This window comes from Palaemon carinicauda, chromosome 44 (assembly GCF_036898095.1).
Source record: "Palaemon carinicauda isolate YSFRI2023 chromosome 44, ASM3689809v2, whole genome shotgun sequence".
Lineage (NCBI taxonomy): Eukaryota > Metazoa > Arthropoda > Malacostraca > Decapoda > Palaemonidae > Palaemon > Palaemon carinicauda.
Genome location: NC_090768.1, coordinates 39344691 through 39362728, shown reverse-complemented (window position 1 = coordinate 39362728; position 18038 = coordinate 39344691). Strand labels below are relative to the sequence as shown.

The 18038-nt window shown below is 35.8% G+C and overlaps 1 protein-coding gene across 1 annotated transcript; it reads right to left on the bottom strand.

The window, feature by feature from the left end:
• Positions 1-14523: 14523 nt before the first annotated feature.
• LOC137634389 (tol-Pal system protein TolA-like) lies at positions 14524-14994 on the bottom strand. Its single transcript, XM_068366784.1, has one exon. It carries the CDS (start codon positions 14992-14994, stop codon positions 14524-14526), a length of 471 nt encoding a protein of 156 aa, XP_068222885.1.
• Positions 14995-18038: the final 3044 nt, after the last annotated feature.

The window sequence follows — 18038 nt, the reverse complement described above, 5'->3', positions numbered from 1 at the left end:
TCCACATTCATAACCTTCATTCCATCAAAGGGAGAGAGAGAGAGAGAGAGAGAGAGAGAGAGAGAGAGAGGAGGTCATCAGTAATTTAGAAATGCTAAACTGGTAATTGACAATATCGATAATAGGCTTCTAAAATTATATGCTTAGGAATTAAGTACAGTTCAATAAATATTGAATGATGTACAAAAGGAAGTGACTACATTTTAAAAGATGTTTCGGAATTTGCGATTTGTTCATACATGTTTAACTAATCGTGTAAGCGTTGCCCAAAACTGTGACTGATACATTTACACGACTTTCGAGGTGTGAAAAAACTTTGTCTTTTAATGAGTTCTTCACAGTTTAAAGGTTTAATGGCCGCTCATGAAGGGCAGAGGCAAGTGACAGTGACATTGCCCTATCAAACAGGACAATGCCCTCGAGACTGATCACATATACTGTATATTAACGCCCAAGGCCCCTCTCCACCCAAGCTAGGACCAAGGAGGGCCAGGCAATGGCTGCTGATGACTCAGCAGATAGACATAGGCTCCTCCAAACCCCCCATCATTAGCTCACATGGGTAGTGAGGTTGAGCGACCAAAGGAACTAACGAGTTTGAGCGGGATTCGAACCCCAGCCTGGCAATCACCAGGTAAGGACGTTATCAACAGCAAACAGTTACAGGAACTCTGAAATGAAGTCATATAATAAGAAAAGGTTCGACCATATTAGTAAATTGGATGATTTGGTCTTCATTTTTGTCATAAAGGTTATCGAGATAGACATATCACTTGTCTTTGATGTACGACCTCGTTTAATTTGAGAGTTATTTCTTATAGCTCATGTTTCACTTCATCGTATCTACGTGACTAAAATGTTAGTATTTTATGGTTTTTCAAAAGGTGACATTTGCATAGCTTAATATTATTTGTTATAAATAGCTCACCAATTACAACTGCACCTGTTGCTATTAATCGTTCGTACAATGAAGTGTTTATACGCGGCATTTTTAAGTAGGAAACTTCTCATAAATATTAAATCGTGAAGTATGTTTTCTTACAATAATATTGCAAAATTTTAGCCTTATAAATACACACACATATATATTTATATATGCGTGTGTGTGTGTTCGTGTTTGTTTATGCGTATGTGTATGCGTAAATACATGCATTTCATCATCCTCTGTATTTTAATATAAATATTATGATATGAAGCCGAGTGCTTTTTATGTTCAGTTCAGCTTTTTGTAGTACAATAGCTGCAGGAAAATTAACTAAAAAATATACATGTATTTAGTTTATGTTCCTAGTATGTAGGGGAGTCTCTCTCTCTCTCTCTCTCTCTCTCTCTCTCTCTCTCTCTCGTTTTGGAAGTCTACGGATCGTGTGCCGACTGAAATTACGGCGCAATAACGCACGCGCGCGCGAGCGCGCATCCGCTTATTCCGTCTCTGGAGTTTAACCGAATCAAACCGAGCTCGGAATGAAGTTGACTGTTATAGATTAACTCGGTGAGACATCCAATTCCCGAGAGCGAGATTAGATTCAATTCAGATGGTCTACTCGCTGAATATATGCAAATGTACACAATGAGATACGAGGCAAAAGGAGTCGAGGCCTCGTTCGGCGGGACTTAACCCCGAGAAGACCGGCGTAGCTGAGGCGTCTTATTTTAATTGCGTTTTGTGCAATTCGTCTCGTTTGCAACTTCTTTTAGGCATTCGGGGCGATGTCATTTTCTTATCAATTATTTGGAAATTTGAAAGTGAAGCTAAGAATTTTCATCTTTCGTGGCTATATATATATATATATATATATATATATGTATATTTATATGTATATGTGTGTGTATAATATATATGTATATATACATACAGAGAGAGAGAGAGAGAGAGATGTGGATTTGTGTTCCTGTGCATGTATGTGTTCTTTCTGCGTATTGTATGGGGTGGTATTATTCTAGCATCAAAATTGGATTTAGATGCAGTAGCTCCTGTTGTGCTATAATATCTTTAGTAAAGCGGATTAATTATGTAATCGCTTTTTATGTGGAAGGTATAATAGAATTATCGTTTTTCCCTTAAAAACGTTCGATTTTATGCTGCTGTTGACCTGTTCAATGAGTCAGTTACCCAGTGGACTTTTAAATCTCAATTATAGTCAATTCTTTTTAGTGAGGCAGATTTGCACCGACTCGCAGGGGTGCCATTTTAGCTTGGAAAAGCTTCCTGATCGCTGATTGGTTGGTTGGACAAGATAATTCTAACCTATCAGAGAGCAGGAAACTTTTCCGAGCAAAAAGGGCACCGCTGCGAGTCAGTGCAAATGCGCCTCATTAAAAAAAATGAGTGTAGTTTGGTACTGTAAAGGCAAAATGATCCCAACATACTTTTTCAAAATCAGGTGGTCATCACTTTCTGAAACCATCCTGAGGAAACATTAGGAATGGTCAGTATTTGGACGGGTTACCACCGATAAACCTCCCTCAACAACAACAAAAATAGTTATTCACAGTCGATACGTACAAACTCTTTTTGCTTGCCTGTATCCATGAGAATTGTTTTTCATGAAAGTTTGCAAACTTTTTTAATGAAAATAGTTTATATTTTTTAAAGGGAGGTTTATTACGTTCGAAGATGGAGAGAGTAAAATAAATCGTGTAATAGTATTCGGGATCATTTAGGTAGCCGGTATTTTGTGAGTGGTATAAACAGTTCTTTAATGGAGTACCAGAGGATATTAGTCTGGTCGAAGGGACATTCGACCGTGGATAGGTCTATTTTTTTTATAGCAACATTCCTTGTAATGCAATGATATATCTAACGCTATGAGAATTTGGTGCAGTATATAGCTTTTAAAATTTATTGTGATATAGGCTATTCAAATGTTAGAAGAGCATTCGCTAGCTATCTGAAATTGCATCTACAAGAGTAATTGATTTAAAAATTGGGATAATGCAGTTTTTTTTCCTTTTTTGGGGTTTTTGTATTGTTAGTTGCATAAATCTATTTATGAAAGAGCGTGTACAGTACATTCAGATCGCTTTCTATAGATTTTTGTGGGATTGTGTTCAAATAATCTGAAATTTTAGGACTTTTTATGAAATTATTTTCATTTAATTCCTTATACACTTTTGTGAGTGTATATTATATGATGGTTTCTCGGGCAAACTTATTAAGCGGTTAAGGTATTCGTGTTTTCATTGAGCACTTAATACAGTTAAGGTTTAGACATTCTCATCCTTGCTATGAGCATTGTTTACATTTTTTGAAAGCCCTCTTTTCTGCTTTCTTCTCCTGCGTATTGTAATTGCTAAGGCACCTTTCTCTTCCTTTCGGGGTTGTTTGTCTGTAGCTCTGCCACATTGCTGTCATTCTTGATATGTTGTAATTTGCTGTTTTGTTTTAGCATCCAGGTTGTAGGTTAGCGAAGGCACCAGCCACCCGTTGAGATACTACCGGTAGATAGTTTTTGGGCCCTTGACTGGTCAGGCGGTACTATATTGGATCCCTCTATGGTTACGGCTCATTTCATCTTTGCCGACACATATACAGAATAGTCTGGCCTATTCTTTACACATTCTTCTCTTTCCTCATACACTTGACAACACTGAAATTATCAAACAATTCTTCTTCTCTCAAGAGGTTAACTACTGCACTGTAATAGTTCAGTGGCTACATTCCTCTTGGTAAGGGTAGAAGAGACTCTTTAGCTATGGTAAGCAGCTCTTTTAGGAGAAGGACACTCCAAAATTAAACCATTGTTCTCTAGTCTTGGGTAGTGCCATAGCCTCTGTACCATTGTCTCCACTATCTTATGTTAGTTATCTCTTGCTTTAGGGTAGACTCGGGCACACTATTCTATCTTGTTTCTCTTCCTCTTGTTATTTTGAAGTTTTTAACCTCTTATTTTCAAGTTTTTATAGTTTATATATGAAAGATTTATTTCAATGTTATTATTGTTCTTAAATTTCTCTTGTAGTTTTTCCTTATTTCCTTTCTTCACTGGGCCATTTTCCCTGTTGGAGCCCTTGGGCTTATAGCATCCTGTGTTTCCAACTAGGGTTGTAGCTTAGCAAGTAATAATGGTAATAATAATAATACACTATTTGGTCTTAGTCTGAGGTCACCTGATCTGGATTAACTTCACACACTTCTAAATTAGTATTAGATTGAATACTTTTCGCAATTTTTAATTTCAAATTACCGGTAGTATGAGTATATATATATATATATATATATATATGCAGAAGAACCACAGGGAAAATGAAAATACAGAATATACACTTGAGTCCTGACTAGTTTCGTGATACTTCCTCAGAGGACTGATTTATTGAGAGAGGTTTCTTACAATTTATAGGGAAAGCAAAAGTACGAACATACATATAGAGATTTAGAGAACAATGACACTCCCTTACCCGCTACCTGGGCTTGACTCAGGTGTAAGGAGGAGGAGTCCGCAAGCTCGTTAGACACCTGCTAAAAAGGGTCATTTCTAGTGGCGGGTATATTCTTGTTTTCTTCTTATTTTACTTTCATTACAGTTATTTATATGTCAATGCGGTAGCCTTATCTATATAAATACATAAGCAAAACATACACAAAAATACAAATACATACACATATATACATATATATATATATATATATATATACATATATATATATACACACATACATACATATACATATATATACACATATACACACATACACATACATATACATACACATACACATATACATATATATACATACATACAGATACAAATACATATACATATACATAAATACTTACACATACACATACATATACATACACATACATATATACATATATATACACATATATATACACATACATATATACATATATACACATACATACCCATGCATATATACATTTATATGTATACAACATTAATATCATAAACATATAATCATGTATATATCAATACTTATATCTAGCATAACACTATATAGTGCCAATATACTTATGCATACTATATAAAATAATTGTTTCCTTTAATGAATGGTAGCTTAGGTCTAAATATTAATTTCACACCGCATTGACATATAAATAACTGTAATGAAAGTAAAATAAGAAGAAAACAAGAATATACCCGCCACTAGAAATGACCCTTTTTAGCAGGTGTCTAACGAGCTTGCGGACTCCTCCTCCTTACACCTGAGTCAAGCCCAGGTAGCGGGTAAGGGAGTGTCATTGTTCTCTAAATCTCTATATGTATGTTCGTACTTTTGCTTTCCCTATAAATTGTAAGAAACCTCTCTCAATAAATCAGTCCTCTGAGGAAGTATCACGAAACTAGTCAGGACTCAAGTGTATATTCTGTATTTTCATTTTCCCTGTGGTTCTTCTGCATCTGAGCATCACGTTTTCCTGTGATTTTTACGCATATATATATATATATATATATATATTTATATATATTTATATATATATTTATATATACACATATATATACATATATACTTTTATATATATATATATATATATGTGGATAGAGAGAGAGAGAGAGAGAGAGAGAGAGAGAGAGAGTGAGTCAACATCAGTTATTTGTTTTGATTACCATTACTTCGTGACTTATATTGGATTTAGGTAGAATATGTAAACTAAATCTTTATTTTCCTCCTATTTATGCAACATTTGCATTCCGCAACTCCAAAAACAAGATATTTTCTTTTTTATATATAAATCCGTTGTGAGTGATATCTCTAATCATACATCTCGCTTTCAATAAAAGTTTTTAGACATTCTTTCAGCATGATATTATGCTTTTGTTAACTTTTAAACTTTCCCAAAAAGAATGAATGGAGTCTTGTGACATGACTGGGGAAGATTATGAAAGATAAGTAATGTCACTCATTATATCTAAAATCTGTTAAGGCAAACTTGGGCAAACGACGCCCTTAATGACTGGCCATAACTAAGACGCAAATGAGGCCATGACCTTATATCAGAATTAATTCACGAAAGTTTGAGAAATTATGAATTATTTTTCTAGATTATAATAGGAAAGATGAGAATCATTATACTTTTCAGGGAAGAATTTTCATTAGAAAAAACTGGAAACTTGTTGCTGTAAGGAATGTGTGAACAATGGATTTTAATTTCTAACTCATAGTTTATCAAGTGGGTGACTGATTTAGAAGCGCTTTTATAGGATAAAAATTATGTCATATCTGGAAATTTCTGATATTTTGGAAATCATAGAAATTCTCAAACAGTAAATAGGTAAAAGGAAATTATTATTTATAAATTATCATTTAATGTTTTTAGCAAATCGTGAGGAATATTGAATTGCAAAGATGATGAAATTAAAAATGTTGACTCAGATTTGCTACAAGAAGTCAAATGTAAAATGTTCACGGATGGGATAAGAAATGATTTAGATTACCCTTTTCTCTAATGGTTACCAGATTAATGCTTTACATCTTAAGTAAAGCCGAACGTCAGAGAATTAATAAAGTCATTTGAAGATATAATATATAAGAAAGGGTGATATTTTAATATACATGAAAATGTCTTTAACAAAAAAAGTAGATATCATTCTATTGAATAGGTAAGGTGCATAATTATCCCATACAATTACCTTTCGCCAACGAAATTGGAAGGAGGTTATGTTTTTGCCCCTGTGTGAGTGTGTTTGTGTGTTTGTTTGTGAATAGCTTCCTGGCCCCAATATATTCGCAGAGGAATGAAACTTGCAGGGAATAACTTATGTAAAACGATGGATATAAATTTTGGAAGGTCAAGTTCACGGTCAAGCAAAATGTCCAGTTCACGTAATCAGTCATAAGTTTGAACATCGCTGTTACAGAGACTGCAAACTTGGTTCATATTTGAGTGTATGAAAATCCACGTCAACTAATACATGTTAAGGTTGAGGAGTAAGCTGTCTCGGCGGAGGTGTGCGCTCAGCTTAGTAACCCTCTAGTCCACGCCAACTAATACATATTAAGGTCAAAGGTCAAGGTCAAGGTCGAGAAATAAGCTGCCTAGGCGGAGGTGTGCGCTTTGCTGAGTACTCCTCTAGTCCACGCCTACTAATACATGTTGAGGTCAAAGGTCAAGGTCGAGCTAAAGGTCGAGATATAAACTGCCTCGGCGGAGGTGTGAGCTCTGCTGAGTACCCCTCTAGTTATTTTATGTTCTTATAATTTTTGCACGTTCCCTTAGACACTCAAGCAGCTTCCTATTTTTGGTTGGCCAAGTGATAAACAAAAAAGTAATTTCCCCCGCGGAGAGGTTAAATGAGAAGCCATAATGTAGGGAAATAAACTAAGATTTCTATTTCGTATATCACGTTTTCATGTATTTCTAAACAATATGTCGACCGTGTTATTAAACGATATTGTTTAATCATGGTCAATATTTTTTGGGAATTTGCTTTTATCATATATATAGATTCTCTCTCTATCTGTATGCATGTATATATATATATATATATATATATGTGTGTGTGTGTGTGTGTGTATATATATATATATATATATATATATATATATATATATATATGTATATATATAATAATTTTCTGTTCTAAGGTAGGTAACACGGCTTGTGCTTTGTGTAGAATTTGTAGGTTATTTCTTCATATAATCTTTCCCTTTCGTTTACGTGTGTTTGTCACGGAAGACATTACTGTTTGTGGTACGATTTTTTCTTCTTCTTTTTGTAGATAGGAGTATGGTCAAACCGATTAAGCTATAAAGCTGATATACAGTGCATCTGGAATTTCCTCCCCCTAGTGCAGTGTACCATAATCGTATCAGGTAAGGCTTATACGGAATAAACCGCGTGAGTGTTTCAGTGGCAAAGTAAAAGAATTTTTGAACGGATGATAGAAAAATATTAGGAACCTAATTCCAAGTGACTTGCCGAGATCCGGCTACCACTGCCCCTAGCCCCAAATCCCGCAAAAGGGTTAAAAAGCGTATGGTAGAAATGCGTATTGCTTAAGGATATTACACCCCTCCCCCTTTTAAAGACCAGTCTGCCATGTGGTTTCTGTGATTGCGTGCTTTATCGCTTGGTTCATGTTTGATTGGGCAGGGTTGTGGTGGCCTATTTGGTAACGTCCCTGACTGGTGATCGCCAGACTGGCTTTGAGTCCCGCTCAACTTGTAGTTCCTTTAGTGGCTGAAACCTCACCATCCTTGTCAGCTAAGGATGGGGGTTTTGGGGAGGCCTATAGAACTACTTGCTGAGTCATCTGCAGCCATTGTCTGGCCCTCCTTGGTCCTAGCTTGGATGGAGAGGGGCTTTGGCGCTGATCATAAGTGTATGGTCAGTCTCTAGGGCATTGTCCTGTTTGCTAGGGCAATGTCACTGTTCCTTGTCTCTGCTATTCACGAGCGGCATTTAAACCTTAAACCTTATGGTTCACCAGGTGCAAAAAGGTACTTCTCCTGGTTCAAGGAAAATGGTATGGGGTAACACCCTCACCCCTAGAGATTTGTGAAAACCAAAAAATACCATTCTGGCACCACCTCCCAAAAAGGGAAAAATGCTTATGGGTATAGAAAGTCAGAAATACCTCTGTTTACCTATGTTTGTGCGTGGAGTGTATTTGCGTAATGGGGCGATATTAAGCCTTGAAAAACTTAGCGTATCTACACAGTATTAGATGAAATATTTTTCAGCTTCGAATGAATATGAAAGGAAACATATATGTTTAATGCCTTTTGGAAGCCACGAATCTTTTTTTTTTGTATATATAAATATATATATATATATATATATATATATATATATATATATATATATGTGTGTGTTTGTCTATCGAAAGACAGGAGCCTTTATTATGATTTATTTTCATAAAGTTTTTGATATTAATATTTGGTTAAATATTTTTGTAGTCGGAACGCAAAATGTTTTTCATGATTAATGTTGACAAACATACGGACAGCCCCAATAATAATAACAATAAAAGCGTCCATAACCATAATAATAACAATAAGAGGAGTACTATTAATATCACAAAGTTAAACTATCGGGTAAAATTTTATTGCAGATATTTACTACTTCTGGGGAAGTGGTATTAGAGGATTTATTCGTTCCAATACAATGAAATCCTTATCGGGAGTTGTTGTTTGCAAGGCTTCCTATTTTCCGGGGGAAATTCGACGGTGTCTGGAGGATGATAACAATAAAATCCTCTAATTCTTGATACGAAAAGAGGTTTCCTCTATTTCAGGGCACGGGTTGGAAAATATCTAACTGGTTACAATAACATCGAAATCGATACGCAAGGGTGAGGAGGTGTAATCCTTATATAGCTTTTTAATGGTTCGCCTTTGCAATATCCTTCTGCGCGAGGAAATTTATGTATAATATTGGTCTGTTCTTCGTTACTTTTGGGCTACATAAGGTTGAGTTCAATATAACTCTCTAGTTTCAAGCTACTGTATGGATCAAAGAGTGTATTTTCTATCCAATAATGTTTCTTAAATGCTACCCATCGCGTTTGCTAAGGTCCGCCTGCTGAGTCATTAGTAGCGAATTTTTGGCCTCCCATGGTACTAGCATAGGTAAAGCCAAGGTTTATATACAGTACATATATAGACCTTGTGTAAAGATATCCTTGGGCAGTAATCATATGGCCATTGCCGTGCCCTTGCCTCTGCTACTCTTGTAAGACCTCTAAACCTTTAAACTCTTATGTTTTTTTGCAAACAAATTTACTTCAACCATAACGTTATGCGTTAACAGCAGCCATAGATAACTCATTCTTCTAGAACTCGTAAACCAATGTGTTCAGGTTGTGAAAATATTTATGATGATTCTTCTTAATGTCCTTTCTGAAACCGATCCGATACAATATAAACGTGTTCAAGTATTGATTTTCTAAAAAGGAAAAATAAAGCATGGAAGGCAGAAAATTCTGACCACAAAATTATAGTACCTTTAATGGAGGAAGATTAAAGAACACACTATGTAGACACCTTACCACAAGGAAAATTGGGTGTAGGGGAAAACATCGGTTCTCGTGTATATATATATATATATATATATATATATATATATATATATATATATATATATATATATATATATATATATATAGTGTGTGTGTGTTTGTAGTATTTAAAAAATCTTAAGTCATATAATTTATAACGTTTGTTATGGGTGTTTTATATACCATATTTCCTTGTTTACATTGCCTTTTTTTAAAGAAATAATATTTTTTTTTTCATAAGAAAACACAAACATACTGTTAGTAGCAATTACAGTATATGCGTAATTTGTTTTCCAGTCGAGGCGCCTCGCCTTTCTCTATATCTCCCCTCTAAATCGTCATATGTTCTTGGTCTGACTCGTCTCTGTCTCGGTCCTTTTGATCTGTAAATGAAGTCGGGGATTTGTATTCCCTTAGGTCAGCCAAACCTTACACCTTACTCGCTAACCCCACCTTTAAATCCAAAACACTAAGCCTAAGCCTAATTCCTCCTTTGGGACAACATGTATGAAATACATTTGCTTGTATTTAATAGGAAATACATTTGTATGTATGCAATAGGGAAGAAATTAGCTTGTATTCAATAGGGAATATACACATTTGGTTGTATTCAGTAGGAGACATATTTGCTTGTATTTAATAGGAAATGCATTTGCAAGTATGGAATAGGAAACAAATTTGCTTGTATTCAGTAGGAATTACATTCGCTAGTATCAGTGGGAAACACATTTGCTTGTATTCAATAGGAAATAGATTTGCAAGTATTCAAGAGGAAAGAAATTTGCTTGTATTCAACAGGGAATATTTACATTTGCTTGTATTCAATAGAAAACACATTTGCTTGTATTTAATAGGAAATACATTTGGAAGTATGCAATAGGAAAGAAATTCGTTTGTATTCAATAGGGAATATACACATTTGCTTGTATTCAGTAGGAGACACATTTGCTTGTATTAATAGGAAATACATTTGCAAGTATGCAATAGGAAAGATATTCGTTTGTATTCAATAGGGAATATATACATTTGCTTGTATTCAAGATGGTATCACACATTTATGTTAAACTAGCATTATTTGACTCAATTTTTAACTTTGCTGTCACACAACTGATTCGATTTTAGGTAAAGTTTGCAACTTTTGATCCCATTTTGAATTCATGTCATCAAACGACATCGATCTTTATGACATCATGTACGAGTATAGTTGTGGTGGTCCTCAAACTAGCATTGAACCCGCAAGTGGCAGTAGACACCCATGATCAATGTAGCAGTGGTCTTTGGTTGTAGACGTGTCATGATCTCGTACCCCTTTTGTCCATGACCTTAGGTGTATTGGGCATCTGCCTTGAGGTTTGCTTAAGGTTATAGATTTGACTCTGATGTGGTTATAGAAATATGGGTTGAGAAACATTGACCATATAAAGACAGGTTATACCAAGGTGTGTTTCTTTATACTATGAATTTGCCTTTTATTAATCAACGTAACTAGTGGGATTGTAAGGATTATTTTCCAGTAGAAGCTTAGAATGAGCTAAATCGGTGCAAAAGTTCATATGGTCTTTATGTATAACTGGGGATAGTATAGCTGATTGGTAACTAATGCATAGCTAATTGGTGTAATTTATATATTAGTGTGAATCCCTCATTGTGTATGTTACCAAGTTTTTACAGCTGTTGAAAACAAACAGTTTGATTTTATTTAAACTTTTCAAGTTTTCAAATGTTTTGAGGTGAAGAATTTCATTTGTATGCGTTTTTAATGTGCATTTTTGAATTAAATATAATGTACTTTTGAAGAGAAGGATAAAGAGTCGCAATTAAAAAAGCGAAAGAGAAAATCATAAGGTTGTGTAATAAAATCCATCAATTTTATGCCAATGTCACTTTTTTTTAGATTAATCAGTAATAAAAATGACTGAAAATTACAAGAGATAGAATTATCAATTAGAATCCTTCCATTATTAAAACCTACTTTTTTTTTTTTTTTTTTTTTTTTTAAGTTTTTGATACTATTTGCCTGAGGTTATCAATTTGACTATTAATAAAGCACCGAGTCTGTTTTTTGTTATTGTTTTCATTACGGTTCCAGTCTGTGTTCCTTTTGCTTACGCCCTTTGCGTCAATGTGTAGGAGGAGATTATGATGATTATGTATAATTTTTCATGTGAAATGGCCAAGTGAATCCTAAAATCATTGCATGAAATGGAATGTTGGAAACTATGAATGAAATTAGATATAATTTTAATCTTGATTAGCTGACCGTGCTGTGAAATGCCTTAGCAAATAAAAACTTATTTGAGGACATAGAAGGTAATAAAATAATCTGCAATGGCTAAATTTTATTAGTTAGCTTCTATGTCCTCAAATAAGTTCTTATTTGCTAAGGCATTTCACTGCACATATTTGATATATTTGATGCTCTTAGAAGAGAGAGAGAGAGAGAGAGAGAGAGAGAGAGAGAGAGAGAGAGAGAGAGAGAGAGAGAGAGAGAGAGAGAGCGCTATTAGCTATTAAATCTTATCATCATCATCATCATCATCTACGACTATTGAGGCAAAGGGCCTCAGCTAGATTTTGCCAGTCGTCTCTATGTATGTATATATATATATATATATATATATATATATATATATATATATATATATATGTATATATATATATAGTATATATCTATATATATTTATATCTATATATATATATATATATATATATATATATATATATATATATATATTTGTATATATGTGTATATACATATATATACATATATATGTATACATATTTAATATCTATATATATATATATATATATATATATATATTTAATATCTATATATAAATATGTATATATATATATTTATATAAATATATGTATATATATTTATATATATTTACATATATATGTATATATATATTTAATATCTATATATCTATATATATTTATATATATAATATCTATATATATAAATATGTATATATATATATATATATTTATTTATATATAAATATATTTATAATATATATATATATATATATATATATATATATATATATATATATATATATATATATATTTGCCCTACCACCGGATAAGGATCAGGTGGGTTTAGTCTACTTCTATTTTCATGAAAAATAGCTGCAGTCTTGGTTCCCACGACACTGCTCACGTCTGTTGAAATCATTCCAGCAACAAAACACACCGCAGGACACTATAAGACTGAGCATCTCAAAGGTAGGACTATTACGAATAGCAGTCAATCATTACTGAAGATTACATTTCAAGTTCCTCAATAGATAAATGTGAGGAAATGAAACTGCTTGGTTATCCTGCATGATTATTAATGGGAGACGAAGGCTTGTTCTTGTGCCTAATGTCACAGACTTGACTGTGCTGGCTAATGTCAATTGGCATGGAAAAATCTCATCAACCTAACAAGCCAAGCCACAAAATTATCCTGCATCAATTCCTTTCTCCAGGACACTCTTCATTCTGAGGGTTTATATCTTAGAGAACTGATCTAGATATCCAACATTTTACCCACAAGACAAAGATCTTTTGTAAAAGGTCTTCATCAAGAAGTTAACTTTCTTCTCTCCATTTGGTGTATGATTATTCCCAATGAATTATGAGGTTGGCGTTTGGAAGAGCTATATTGGCAGCACAGGAAAGAAGTCTTGACTTATTTTTTCTTTAAAGCCCATTTTCTAGATTATTCTCTCACAAATACACAAAGGTGTAGGTACAAAAGAATATATGTAGACATTGGACTATTTTTGCTCCTTACAAAGAAACAGTACAAGTGAATCTTTATCAAGGAACAAAGTATAATAGTCAAAGTCATAGCTCTTTCCTCTGTCCAGTCCATTTGCAGAATATCGCTTTCCAGGTATCCATAATAGGTTATTGCTGCTGCTGCCGCCTGCTACTCTTGCTGCTGCTGATGTTCATCCTCCTTTTTTCTGATATCTATCTATATACAGGGAATCTTGTTTTTCAGGGAGCACAGCATAATAAGAGAGAGTCAAACTTGTCTTTAATGCATTTGTCCACCTGACAAAGAAACAGTACAAATGAATCTTCATCAAGGAACAAAGCATAATAGACCATGTCAGATTTCTTCCTTCTGCTGAGTCCATTTGCAGAATATCCCCTAGGTTGGCAGAGTAGATTATTGCTGCTGATTCTCCTCTTCTTCCTCCCATTACTGGAGCTTCTCCTGCTGTTGCTGCTGCTTTTGCTGCTACTGCTGTTGCTTTTCCTGGTGCTGCTGGTGCATCTCCGGCTCCTTTAGTTTTTCTTCCATCTTTTTATCTCTGGTGATCTTCTTCAGGGAGGCCAGCATACTAAAAGAATGACAGACTTGTCTTTTTTGCATTTTTCCACCTGACAAAAAACAGTACAGGTAAATCTTCATCAAGGAACAAAGCATAATAGACCAAGTCATATTTCTTCCAACTGCTGAGTCCATTTGCAGAATATCCCCTAGGTATGCAGAGTAGATTATTGCTGCTGATGCTGCTCCTCTTCCTGTTGGTGCTGCTCCTTCTGAAGCTGCTTTTTTTACTGATGTTTCTGCTGCTGCAGTTTTTGCTCTTCTTTCTGCTGCTGTCGCTTTTTGTGCACTGCTACTGCTGCTGGGGCAGCTCCCTCTGCTGCTGCTGTTGCCTCTGCTTCTGCTGCTGCTGCTCTAGTTGCCTCTGCTGCTGCTGCGGCTGCTGCTGCCACTGCCACTGCTGCTGCTCTAGCTGCCTCTGCTGCTGCTGCTGCTGCTGCCTCTACTTCTCCTGCCTTTGCTTCTGCTGGTGCTGCAGCTGCGGCTGCTGCCGCCTTTGCTGCCTCTGCTGTTGTTTCTGCTCCTGCTACTGCTGCTGTTTGTACTGCTGTTTCTGCCTCTGCTGCTGCTGCTTCTCCTTCCTTGTCTTCTGCATCTCCTTCTTCCCATTTCTCCCCTTCTTTCTCGGTCTTTGTATGTTCCTTTTCATGATTATCATTCTCTGCCACTTTTACATATCCATATGGACTTTCATTCATGTCTTCTTTTAACGCGTGTAACAGAAATTGGAGATTGCAGTAATATCCATCTCTGGCCTAGCGTTTACACCGAAACAGGGTATTGAGGAGTTTGGGCCCTATGTTGATCGACGAGGCCCTTATTAAAGAAAAGACGGTAAACGCGAAGCCGTAGTCATCTGTTAGAGGAGAGCAACTCCTCCCCTTCCATTTCGGAGATTGTAGACTTTCACCGATCCTCGTCTTGAGTCTTAAATCGATCAAAGTCACCTTCACATGTCCCTCGTGAGAAATGTCAACCATGGCAGTACCAGGTCTAATGTCGTTATGACAATAACCTTCATTGTGGAAGGATTTCAAAATTTCTCCTAGTTCTTCTAAAGCCGCAAATAAGCATTTCTTGAATGATTTAGTCTTCATCACCCAGTCATATAACGTCATCTGATTTCTTGTCATTATTAAACTATTGACATCAGATATGATTCCGATTATTTTGGGGACTGCCAAATGTTTTAGCTGAGCGAGCATGTTCGCTTCATTTTGGACACTAAAAATCCTTTGTTTTTTGACGCAGAATCTCCAAAGTTTTGTTTCTAGTGGAATGAACTGACTAAAAGGTCGATTTATCGGCTGTCCTATGAAGGGTTCGATTTGTCCTGAGTTAAAAACTGGCAGATGAGTTATCGGACATAAATGATTTGGGGATATTACACCCGCGAAAAACTTGGTTTCCAGTTTCCCGGTATACCCTTGTTTCAGTTCTTCCCTTAATGCAAGTAGCAGATATTGTATAGAGCAGTAAGACTCGTCTCCTTGGCAAGTCCCAAACCGATCCAAGATATCGCGGAGTGATCTTCCTATGTTAATGGAGGCTGATTTTATTAATTTATTGATGGCATATGCCAAGCTCCAGGCATCTGTTCCAGGGGTGCAAATCCTCGACCTCGTTTTGAGTTTGGGAAGGAACCACGGACCAGGGTTAACCCTGCGACGGACAACGTCCCACATTTACTCGTAACCTTTCCTCGATCCTACTAGTCAGTCCCAAATCCACCAAAATTACCTTTGCACGTCCTTCGGGAAAAATGTCAATCATAACATTATATACGTGCACGTCGTTATGACAATAACTATCATTATGGAATGATTGTAAAACTTTAGCCAGTTCTATTAATGTCCAAAATAAATCATTCTGTGATGGTTTTTTTCTGCTTCACCCATTCTTCTAGCGTCATCTGGTGACGAGTCATCAAAATTTTGGTGCGGTCATTTATGAGACCAATTATTTTAGGTACTGCTAAGTGTCGCAGCTGAACAAGCATCTCCACTTCATGCGATGTAGCATGACGGTTAATTTCTTTTATACAATACGGCCAGAGCTCGTGACCTAGTCCACGGATTAAACCAAACTTAGCTTTTCCTAACGGCTCTCCCAGGAATGGCCGGATATCCTTTTTCAGATAAACCGGCAGGCCTAGTTCGAATGATTTCGGGGTGATTATTCCCCGAAGCGGTAAATTGATACAGTTAACGTTAAAACAAGATGTGTTTGTAACGTTGTATTCAGATTTAGCACACATACAAAATTCAGTTTTATTATCAATATTCATATAATACCCATGGTAGCGCTGAAATGAGCTCTAAATTTGAAAAAATGTTCTTTACCTCCTTTTTGGCTGGAGGCTTCAATAATTCTCCGGCGATCTGGGTGTGTGCGTGCGCACGTCTTCCTTGAATTCCAAAAACGTCTTCATGAAGGTTATCCGTAAACGAACGGAATACCTAATAAGAGAGAGAGAGAGAGAGAGAGAGAGAGAGAGAGAGAGAGAGAGAGAGAGAGAGAGAGAGAGAGAGAGATGAATTAATTAAGTCTTCGAGAGAGATGAATTCTTTAAGTCTTCGGGCAAGAGAGAGAGAGAGAGAGAGATGAATTCCTTAAGTCTTCGGGCAAGAGAGAGAGAGAGAGAGAGAGAGAGAGAGAGAGAGAGAGAGAGAGAGAGAGAGAGAGAGATTCAGAAAGTCTTCTGGCGAGAGAGAGAGAGAGAGAGAGAGAGAGAGAGAGAGAGAGAGAGAGAGAGAGATTCAGAAAGTCTTCTGGCGAGAGAGAGAGAGAGAGAGAGAGAGAGAGAGAGAGAGATGAATTAATTAAGTCTTCGAGAGAGATGAATTAATTAAGTTTTCGGGCAAGAGAGAGAGAGATGAATTTGTTAGGTCTTCGGGCAAGAGAGAGAGAGAGAGAGAGAGAGAGAGAGAGAGAGAGAGAGAGAGAGAGAGAGAGAGAGAGAGAGAGAGAGCTATTAGCTATTAAATCTCATCATCATCATCTACGACTATTGAGGCAAAGGGCCTCAGCTAGATTTCGCCAGTCGTCTCTATCTTCAGCTTTTAATTCAACACTTCTCCTTACATCATCTCCTACTTCACGCTTCATAGTCCTCAGCCATGTAGGCCAGGGCCTACCAACTCTTCTGATGCCTTGTGGAGCCCAGTTAAAAGTTGGTGAACCAAAATCTCTTGGGGAGTGTGAAGTGGATGCCCAAACCATCTCCTTCTACCCGTCACCATGATCTCATCCACATGTGGCACTTTAGTAATGTCTCTTATATCTTCATTTCTAATCCTGTCCCGCTATCTAACTCCCAATATCATTCTGATGGCTTTGTTCTCAAGTCTACAAAATCGTTTGGACATTGTTTCATTGTCCGTAAAGTAACACCGAACTTACTAAACTGATATAAAGTCTGATTTTTATAGGTAATTTTAGGCGAATTAATTTCCAAATTTTTCTTAACTTAGCCATTGATTTTTTTTTTTTCAATCGTTCATTGAACTCCAATTCTAAAGACCCTGTATAAGAGATCATAGTTCTTGGATATTTAAATGATTCTACCTCATTAATCCTTTCTCCTTCCAATGATAGTTCATCTCCCATTGCATATTCAGTTATTTTTTATAATGGCTTTATTTAAAAGGCTTTCCAAAATTTTTATTTAACATGCATGTTACAAAAAAACAAAAAATATTTCTATCTATGTATTTCATCAATTCTTTTTTTTCCATAATCA

Bases quoted from the DNA above. Each gene is read 5' to 3' on its own strand.
- LOC137634389 (XM_068366784.1), bottom strand. From the start codon at position 14,994: ATGAATGAAAGTCCATATGGATATGTAAAAGTGGCAGAGAATGATAAT.